At 56.0% G+C, this 9,752-nt stretch overlaps 1 protein-coding gene across 2 annotated transcripts in view; it reads left to right on the plus strand.

Moving 5' to 3' along the window:
- CREBBP (CREB binding protein) overlaps nucleotides 1-9,311 on the plus strand; it is a 121,748-nt gene extending 112,437 nt beyond the window's left edge. For both annotated transcript variants that reach the window (XM_052636013.1, XM_052636012.1), the window contains exons 26-31: nucleotides 579-692; nucleotides 1,232-1,397; nucleotides 1,700-1,867; nucleotides 3,391-3,552; nucleotides 3,712-3,993; nucleotides 4,774-9,311. In XM_052636013.1, the coding sequence (XP_052491973.1) occupies nucleotides 579-692; nucleotides 1,232-1,397; nucleotides 1,700-1,867; nucleotides 3,391-3,552; nucleotides 3,712-3,993; nucleotides 4,774-6,900 (3,019 nt within the window). In that variant the 3' untranslated portion in view covers nucleotides 6,901-9,311. The remainder of the gene's footprint in view (nucleotides 1-578; nucleotides 693-1,231; nucleotides 1,398-1,699; nucleotides 1,868-3,390; nucleotides 3,553-3,711; nucleotides 3,994-4,773) is intronic.
- The last annotated feature ends 441 nt before the right edge of the window (nucleotides 9,312-9,752 follow it).

The following is a 9,752-nucleotide window of genomic DNA, read 5'->3' on the forward strand; positions in this document are numbered from 1 at the left end:
CTGTGCTATGTCAGTGACCAGGACTCTCAACATCCTGGAGAACCGCTTCAGCAACCAAACAAGTTAGTTTGGTTTTCCCCTAAGCCAGTGAGAAGAGAAGGGTTTTGATGACTGTTCTGTGTTGAGTACATGGGTTCTGACCCTGATCTTGCTGTGGCCCCTGTCCTACCTGGGGCAGGTAAATGTATGGAGAAGGGGTGGGGACTGCTGCCGGGCCTGAGTGCTCATTGATGGACCTGTGAAAACATCTCACCTCTGCCAAGAGTTACTTCCTGTTCAGTCAGGAGTCTGGGTGCATGGGAATCAGAAGTGGCTTTTGCTAGTGGTCCCGGTCTCACCCTGTCGTCCTCACGGTGAGAGATGATGTTGCTGCCTAGTTCAGGGGTGAGATGGGATTCCATTCTATCATTTGGTAGCAGAGGTTGGTGGTGGTGATTTTCTCGTGTCTTGTTTGTGGCCAGTGTAGATGCTATCAGAGCAGTTTATTTCTAGAGCTTTCTTTGGATGCTGGTGTTTGGTTTCACCTTTGGGAGATAACCTGAACTTCCGATTAATTTCTCCCTGCCCGCTCCCCCCAGGCGTGTGTATATATCTTATCTGGACAGTATTCATTTCTTCCGACCCCGATGCCTCCGAACAGCCGTTTACCATGAGATCCTTATCGGATATTTAGAGTATGTGAAGAAATTGGGGTGAGTTGAATTCAGAACTAATAAAACTCTGTTTTTAATTTTCACTGTGGCATTTATTTTGTGAAATAACAAAAGTTTTTGTTTTTTAAGGTTTTCTGTGTTTTTATCTTGGTGTCCTTAGATTCAGAGACAACCCTTCCTGACGTTGTCTTGGGCCATGTGGGGCTGGGGCTTTCCCTACCTTCTGTGTTCTCGCATTCTAGTCTGTTTTTAACACTTCGTTGAGGCATATTTTACATATCATACAATTCACCTGTTTCACTTGTACACTTCAGTGATTTCTAGTAACCTCAGCAAGTGATAGAGCCATCACCGCAACGGTTTCAGAATGCTCTCACGCCCCGCTCCCACTCCCATAAGGCCCCTGTGCCCATTTGCTGTTCTTCCCTGTTGGACCCCTGTCCCCAGCTGATCTCCTTTGTGTTGTTTTCCTGGGTAATTACTTCTGTCCCTGCTTTGGTGCCTGTGCCTTGCCGTTACTCCTGGAAGGCAGGGATGTTTTACTCCCTGCTTCCATCTGAGTTGTGTGTGTCCTGCAGGTATGTGACAGGGCACATCTGGGCCTGTCCCCCGAGTGAAGGAGATGACTACATCTTCCACTGCCACCCCCCTGATCAAAAAATCCCCAAGCCGAAGCGCCTGCAGGAGTGGTATAAGAAGATGCTGGACAAGGCCTTCGCCGAGCGCATCATCCATGACTACAAGGTGCGCGTGCCTGGGGAGGGGGCAGGGCATCTTCACATGTCTTTCTCTGTGCTCACATGGGTTAGAGTTAATAGCCACTTTAGGAGAAATGTAAAGCAAAAATTAAAAAATTTTTTCAAGCATAAACTTAGAGGCAGCTTCTCTGCCGTCTGTGGAGACTCACAGACGGCAGCTTGAGAACAGAGGCGACACGGCCTCTGAGGCCATGCGGTCCTTCCCCTGCATTGTGGCCCAGAGCCCCTTCCTCCCCAGAATGTTGCCCAGGCCCCCTTGTCTCACTGCTGCACTCGGTCATTCTCTAGGACATTTTGAAACAAGCAACTGAAGACAGGCTCACCAGCGCCAAGGAGCTGCCCTACTTTGAGGGGGACTTCTGGCCTAACGTGCTGGAGGAGAGCATTAAGGAGCTGGAGCAGGAGGAGGAGGAAAGAAAGAAGGAGGAGAGCACCGCAGCCAGTGAGACCACGGAGGTAATGCTGGGCCACGTGCTGGGGCTGCGCTTCGGCGGCCGGGTCCTCAGGAGGGGGCCTGCCTCATCTGCGGTGGTGTTTCTGCACAGCCTCACTGCGTGATCACCCACCGCAGGGCCTGCCTGGCCCTGGGCCGCAGTCCAGCCGTGGTGCCCAGCTCCGCAGAGATGCATGACCTCCTGGGTGGACAGGGGCCCTCGCTCTGGCTTCTCTGGGCAGGACGGCCAAGTCTGAAAAATGGAATGATGAGAGGAGGGCATCCCGCAGGGAGCCCGGGAGAGACGGGCAGAGGTGTAGACGGGAGTTGTGGTCAGGAAGCAGTCCGTTCACTTTAACACTGACTTGAGGAGGAGACTCTTATTTGCAGGCCTTATTCACTTGCTCTGTTATAAACCGCCCCTTGCTCTCCACTGGGCACTTGGGCATTTGTGCCCTCACTTGGGTCACTCTAAGCACCCACCGTGTACAGGCACCATCCTGAGGGCTACAATGGGAACTAGTGAGAAGCAGGAGAACAGGCGCATTCGTGGTGCACCCTGAGGTGGTGGAGGAGACAAAGGGAAGGTGGATGGGGGCTTTCAGGGGGCTTCGTCTGGGAAGGTGGTACGTGAGCAGAGACTGGGGAGAGGAGCCCAGGAGATCCAGGGGAAGGGCCTCCAGCAGGGAAAGGAAGGTGTCAGAGTCCAAGCTGGGAGCACATGTGCCGTGTTTCAGATGCTCAAGTAAGAGCTGATGGTGGTTTAGTTGGACGTGAAGCCGTCAGCAGTGAGAAACGTAGAAGACTAACAACCCTAAATTTAGGGCGCGTGAGGACAGTTCTGTTTGAAGGCCACCTGCTAGGTCTGGGCCTCAGAGCTGAGTCAGTGTTACGGCCTCTCTGAGGGGAGGTAGACATGGAGCACTCTTGGGGGATGACCATGAACTGGCTGTGGACCCCCTCATCTTGAGAGGCTGCTGGTTGCTGACTGCGCGGCTCTGGGGCCCTGGGGTCTAGGGCAGCCTGACGAGCTGCATCTGGAGCCCTGGGCTGGGGGTTCGTGTCTGCGGCTGCTTCTGGCCGCCTTGTGTGCTTTAGGGCGTATCCTCTTTGGAACACAGCCACCCCAGCCCCTTCCAGAATGGAGAATGCCTGGGTGAGGATGTGATGAGCTCTCATATCACAGGTGGGCCCCAAGGAGCTGTGCTCATCGTCCTCGGCCTGCCAAAATTTTGCCGGGCCTCCCTGGAGGCAGAACCCGTGGGCCTGGAAGATCGGGTGATTTAGGTCTGGAGGTGCTGGGAGGCTGCGCTGGTCACCACCATGCCCACTGGGTCCACATCCACCCACGTCACCTTCCTCTCAGCACTTACTCTGAAGGCAGCAGTGTTCGTGGCCTGTGAGCAGGCAGGTTGCAGTCCGCTTGGCGGTCACCTGCCTCAGCCCGGCTCCCTGGAGCCCCCGCAGCCAGGAGCTGGCAGCCTGGTGCCTACCGAGCATGGAGCAAGGGGCAGGGTGGGGCCGACAGCCATGTGTCTTGTTGCAGGGCAGCCAGGGCGACAGCAAGAACGCCAAGAAAAAGAATAACAAGAAAACCAACAAGAATAAAAGCAGCATCAGCCGCGCCAACAAGAAGAAGCCCAGCATGCCCAATGTGTCCAACGACCTGTCCCAGAAACTCTACGCCACCATGGAGAAGCACAAAGAGGTGGGGACCAGCAGGGAGGGGTGGCTGGGCACCGAGCGGGGAGCCCCCGCCAGGCAACACCAGGTGCTGCTCACAGCTGCGCTCAGCCCCGGCGACGGCAGGAGGCGGGCTCGGTCCTTCCCTTCACGGGGCTGACATGGCTCTTCCCTGCACCCCCAGGTCTTCTTTGTGATCCACCTCCACGCTGGGCCCGTCATCAACACGCTGCCCCCCATCGTTGACCCCGACCCCCTGCTCAGCTGTGACCTCATGGATGGGCGGGATGCCTTCCTCACACTGGCCCGGGACAAGCACTGGGAGTTCTCCTCCTTGCGGCGCTCCAAGTGGTCCACACTGTGCATGCTGGTGGAGCTGCACACCCAGGGTCAGGACCGCTTCGTCTACACCTGCAACGAGTGCAAGCACCACGTGGAGACACGCTGGCACTGCACCGTGTGTGAGGTGAGTGCTCCCAGGCTGCGCATGTGCTGCCTGGGACTCGTAGTCGACTTCTTCCAGGGAGAGAAGGACCAGATGAGGAAGGCTTATCTGTGCACCAGTCCATTGTTGGTTTTGAGATTGTTTTGGGTTTACACAAGGGGCCTGGATGTGGAGGGGTTCCTGCCGTGTGCCCGTGCCACGGTCTCCTCAGGGTTCAGCCTGGGACCTAGTCCAGGCCACATATCCTGGAGTGGGGGTCAGTCAGTGAGCTTCCCTCAGAGACTGTGTTTGTGCCGACCTTTCCAGGGTGAGGAGATGCTCACAGGACACCATGTTGTTTTATTCTCCATTTCATTAGCACCAGCCCAGTGTCTCGGACATAAGCAGGCCTCTTGGCGCAGGGTGGGGACCCAGACGGGAGAGCACAGCGGGTCCTGGTTACACTTGCGGTGACCCCAGCTCTGCCCATGCCAGGAGGCCGAGGATGCTGGGAGCCTTACCCTTGTGGAGGCCTCAGCCCCAGTGCCCCTGAGCTGCCCTGCAGAGCTCTGGGGACACTTCAGGGACACTCAGGGAGTCTGCCACTGTGTGGGCCAGCAGCTCAGGAGGGGCACAGGGACCGCCAGAAGAGAGAGTGGCCAGGGCAGTGGCCCCCAGAGCTTTCTGGGGTGCAGGTGTTCCCGGGAGGGGGGCTCTGGGGAGCAGACGTGTTCGGCATCTTTGAGCCTCTCATTGAGGGACTGGGTGCAGGGGCTGCTGGTTGCAGCTGCGTGCTGACTCGTCCCCTGTCCTTGCCCACAGGACTACGACCTCTGCATCAACTGCTACAACACGAAGAGCCACACCCACAAGATGGTGAAGTGGGGGCTGGGCCTGGACGACGAGGGCGGCAGCCAAGGCGAGCCGCAGTCCAAGAGCCCCCAGGAGTCGCGGCGCCTGAGCATCCAGCGCTGCATCCAGTCGCTGGTGCACGCCTGCCAGTGCCGCAACGCCAACTGCTCACTGCCGTCCTGCCAGAAGATGAAGCGGGTGGTGCAGCACACCAAGGGCTGCAAGCGCAAGACCAACGGCGGCTGCCCGGTGTGCAAGCAGCTCATCGCCCTCTGCTGCTACCACGCCAAACACTGCCAAGAAAACAAGTGCCCCGTGCCCTTCTGCCTCAACATCAAACACAAGCTCCGCCAGCAGCAGATCCAGCACCGCCTGCAGCAGGCCCAGCTCATGCGCCGGCGGATGGCCACCATGAACACCCGCAACGTGCCTCAGCAGAGCCTGCCTTCCCCTACCTCAGCGCCGCCCGGGACCCCCACGCAGCAGCCCAGCACGCCCCAGACGCCGCAGCCCCCCGCCCAGCCCCAGCCCTCGCCTGTGAGCATGTCACCAGCCGGCTTTCCCAGCGTGACCCGGACTCAGCCACCCACGACGGTGTCCACCGGGAAGCCCACCAACCAGGTGCCAGCCCCGCCGCCCCCCGCCCAGCCCCCACCCGCGGCGGTGGAGGCTGCCCGGCAGATCGAGCGGGAGGCCCAGCAGCAGCAGCACCTGTACCGGGTGAACATCAACAACGGCATGCCCCCGGGGCGCACGGGCATGGTGACCCCTGTTAGCCAGATGGCCCCCGTGGGCCTGAACGTGCCCCGGCCCAGCCAGGTCAGCGGGCCCGTCGTGCCCACCCTGCCGGCCGGGCAGTGGCAGCAGGCGCCCATCCCCCAGCAGCAGCCGATGCCGGGCATGCCCCGGCCCGTGATGTCCATGCAGGCCCAGCCGGCCGTGGCCGGGCCCCGGATGTCCGGCGTGCAGCCGCCCCGGAGCATCTCACCCGGCGCCCTCCAGGACCTGCTGCGGACCCTGAAGTCGCCCAGCTCCCCGCAGCAGCAGCAGCAGGTGCTCAACATCCTCAAGTCCAACCCTCAGCTGATGGCAGCTTTCATCAAACAGCGCACAGCCAAGTACGTGGCCAGCCAGCCCGGCCTGCAGCCACAGCCCGGCCTCCAGGCCCAGCCTGGCCTGCACCAGCAGCCCGGCCTGCAGAACCTGAACGCCATGCAAGCCAGCGGGCCACGGCCTGGTGTGCCTCCGCAGCAGCAGGCCATGGGCGGCCTGAACCCCCAGGGCCAGGCCCTGAACATCATGAACGCAGGCCACAACCCCAGCATGGCAAGTATGAACCCGCAGTACAGAGAGATGCTGAGGAGGCAGCTCCTGCAGCAGCAGCAGCAACAGCAGCAGCAGCAGCAGCAGCAGCAGCAGGGCGGCGCTGGCATGGCTGGGGGCATGGCAGGGCACGGCCAGTTCCCACAGCCCCCGGGCCCCGCGGGCTACCCCCCCGCCATGCCGCAGCAGCGGGTGCAGCAGCACCTCCCCATGCAGGGCAGCGCCATGGGCCCGATGGCGGCTCCGATGGGGCAGCTCGGCCAGATGGGGCAGCCTGGGCTGGGCGCAGACAGCACCCCCAACATCCAGCAGGCCCTGCAGCAGCGGATTTTGCAGCAACAGCAGATGAAGCAGCAGATGGGGTCCCCGGGCCAGCCGAACCCCATGAGCCCCCAGCAGCACATGCTCTCAGGACAGCCTCAGGCCTCGCACCTCCCCGGCCAGCAAATGGCCACGTCCCTTAGTAGCCAGGTGCGGTCTCCGGCCCCTGTCCAGTCTCCACGGCCCCAGTCCCAGCCTCCACATTCCAGCCCGTCGCCACGGATACAGCCCCAGCCTTCACCGCACCACGTCTCGCCCCAGACTGGTTCCCCCCACCCAGGACTCGCAGTCACCATGGCCAGCTCCATAGATCAGGGACACTTGGGGAACCCCGAACAGAGTGCAATGCTCCCGCAGCTGAACACCCCTAACCGGAGTGCGTTGTCCAGTGAGCTGTCCCTGGTCGGCGACACCACGGGAGACACCCTAGAAAAGTTTGTGGAGGGTTTGTAGCATTGTGAGAGCATCACTTTTTTTTCCCCCCTTTCATGTTCTTGGACCTTTTGTACTGAAATCCAGGCATCTGGGCTCTTTTTATTCCTAGATGGAACTGCTACTTCCAAGCCATGGAAGGGTAGATTGCTGTTTAAAGAAACAATACAAAGAATATATTTTTTTGTTAAAAACCAGTTGATTTAAATATCTGGTCTCTCTCTCTCTTCTCTCTTTGTTTTTGTTTTTTTGTTTTTGTTTTTTGTTTTGGGGGGAGGGGGGTTTTGTTTGGATTCTTTTGTCGTCATTGCTGGTGACTCATGCCTTTTTTTAATGGGAAAAACAAGTTCATTATATTCATATTTTTTATTTGTATTTTCAAGACTTTAAACATTTATGTTTAAAAGTGAGAAGAAAAAAATAATATTCAGAAACTGATTCCTGAAATAATGCAAGCTTATAATGTATCCCGGTAACTTTCAGACGTTGCGGGAAGATTTTTTTCTATAGTGAACTCTGTGGGCGTCTCCAAGTATTACCCTGGACGCTAGGGATTGGCTCCTGCGTGCACACACGTACACACCCACACACACGTCTATCTATACATACTGGCTTAAGCCAAACTCTTGTCTTGCAGATGTAGAAATTGTTGCTTTGTTTCTCTGATAAAACTGGTTTTAGACAAAAAATAGGGATGATCACTCTCTTAGACCATGCTAATGTTAATAGAGAAGAAGCATTCTTTTCTTTCTTCTATGTGAAACTTGAAATGAGGAAAAGCAATTCTCGTGTAAATCATGCAAGCGCTATAATTACTATAAATAAGAAAATTCAAGAAGATCCAATCACTGTATAGAATGGTAAAGCACCAACTCATTTCTTATATCATATTGTTAAATAAACTGTGTGCAACAGACAAAAAGAAGGGTGGTCCTTGAATTCATGTACATGGTATTAACACTTCGTGTTCGGGGTCTTTTGTTATGAAAATGCTGTTTTCAACATTGTATTTGGACTATGCATGTGTTTTTTTTCCCCCCATTGTATATAAACTACCGCTTAAAATTGATATAAATTACTGAAGTTTTTAACATGTATTCTGTTCTTTAAGATTCCTGTAAGAATGTTTAAGGTTTTTATTTATTTATATATATTTTTGGAGTCTGTTCTTTGTAAGACATGGTTCTGTTTGCTCACGGAGGAGAGGCGGGGGCTGTGGTCCTGCCAGCTGTTGGGCGGCAGCCGGGCTCGGCCGGGGCCGCGCAGGTCCTGCTTGGCTGCCAGCAGAAGAGCTCCAGCCAGAGCCGGGGGCGCCAGTGGGCCTGAAGCAGCACTTTGTCTCCCTTCCACTCCCCGTCCCAGCCACCCTGACCCCCACCGCACCCCAGTTCCTGCCTGCCAGTCCCAGAGCTCCTGCAGAGGGTGTCCTGGGGACTGGAGGGAGTCCGCGGCCCGCCCCTCACCCTGGCTCAGCAAGGGAGGACGCCATCACAGACCCCTGGGCTGGGCTGGGCTGGGCAGACGCACCTGCCCCTGCCCACCTGAGGGGCTGCTCTGGGGGCCGCCGGGGGCACGATGCAGAGCACTGACTGCCAGCCCCACCGTGATGAGAAGAGGCCTCCAGCTTCGAGTGACGCTTGCACTTGGCCACCACCCGGTCCTTCCCCTATCTCTGCTCCAGTTCCAGGGGTCCTTACTGAGGGGCTGACATGCAAGGTCCTGAGCGCTGTAGAAATGACATCTCAGAAGAAGACCACCAGCAGGAGAGCTGAAGTTCCTTCCCTGGTCTGCATAGTCTCTCCCAGGGCACAGGCCAGTAGAGTCCTGCCTCCCATTCCCTCAGCCTCCAACCGCGGGGGTCTAGGTCTAGGGTCCTGATGTTCAACTTGGAAATCATGGCCCAAATAGCTCTCCTTTTGGCCTTGAATTCATAGAAATATTTCCAAAATAATGTGAGTTGAGAGTGTAAATTTGAGGAAACTCTGTTAAGAAATGAGTTGTGACACAGAGCTTTGAATCTTGTTCTAATATTGTAGATCTAGTCAGGTAAGATTTCAGACTACCATCTTCGCCACCATCCAGCCCCACCCATCGCCAGAGAGAAACAAGGCCAGACCCAAGGCCACGTGCCATCCCTGCTCCAGCCCCTCTCCCTGGTTGCCTTCTGCAGCTATGAGAGTACCCTGGGCTGTCTGTGTTCACACAAGAAGTGTGGGCCTTCTGGGCCCTGGAGAAGCAGCTTCAGGCCCACACTCCAGCTGCACAGCCCTTTAACCTGGCCAGTGGGGAGTCTCTTAGGTCATCCTGGAGTCCCAAGCTCTGTACCAACCTCATCCTCTTGGAAGTCCCATGCAATCTTGTTGCCAAAGGATGCGGCCGAGGGTGTGGTCCGGATGCTAACCCGGCATTTGGCGCAAGGAAGTTTCTGTGTGAGCCGGAAAGCCCTGACACGGTATCTCACGTGCTATCTACTTAAAAGAAGATGAAAGCCCTATATTTGTGATCAAAAAGAGGAAACTTGAAATGTGTTGGTGTTTATAATAAAAGCTGGTAAAACTGCTTGGATTCAAAGATGGTTCCAGTTGGCTAATGACCCTGAGAATTAGCTTAGCAGCCACTCATAAGATATAGGGGTTCAGTTGATTTTGTCTAGTCATGTGTTTATATGTTTTTGAGAATTGAGCATGTTAAAAACAGGAGTTGGCTGCAATGTCTGGGTAACAAGGTGAAGAGCCTTCTAATATCTCGGGCTGAAGACATATAACTTTCTTTTGATTGCCATTAAGTGGAACCAAAAATTTTATTTGAGCCAAAATATGCTTTTAGAACTACATGAGAAAATAAGCTACTTTTGGCAATTACCTGGTCAGTGG

The sequence above is a fragment of the Budorcas taxicolor genome, chromosome 2, assembly GCF_023091745.1.
Source record: "Budorcas taxicolor isolate Tak-1 chromosome 2, Takin1.1, whole genome shotgun sequence".
Classification (NCBI taxonomy): domain Eukaryota; kingdom Metazoa; phylum Chordata; class Mammalia; order Artiodactyla; family Bovidae; genus Budorcas; species Budorcas taxicolor.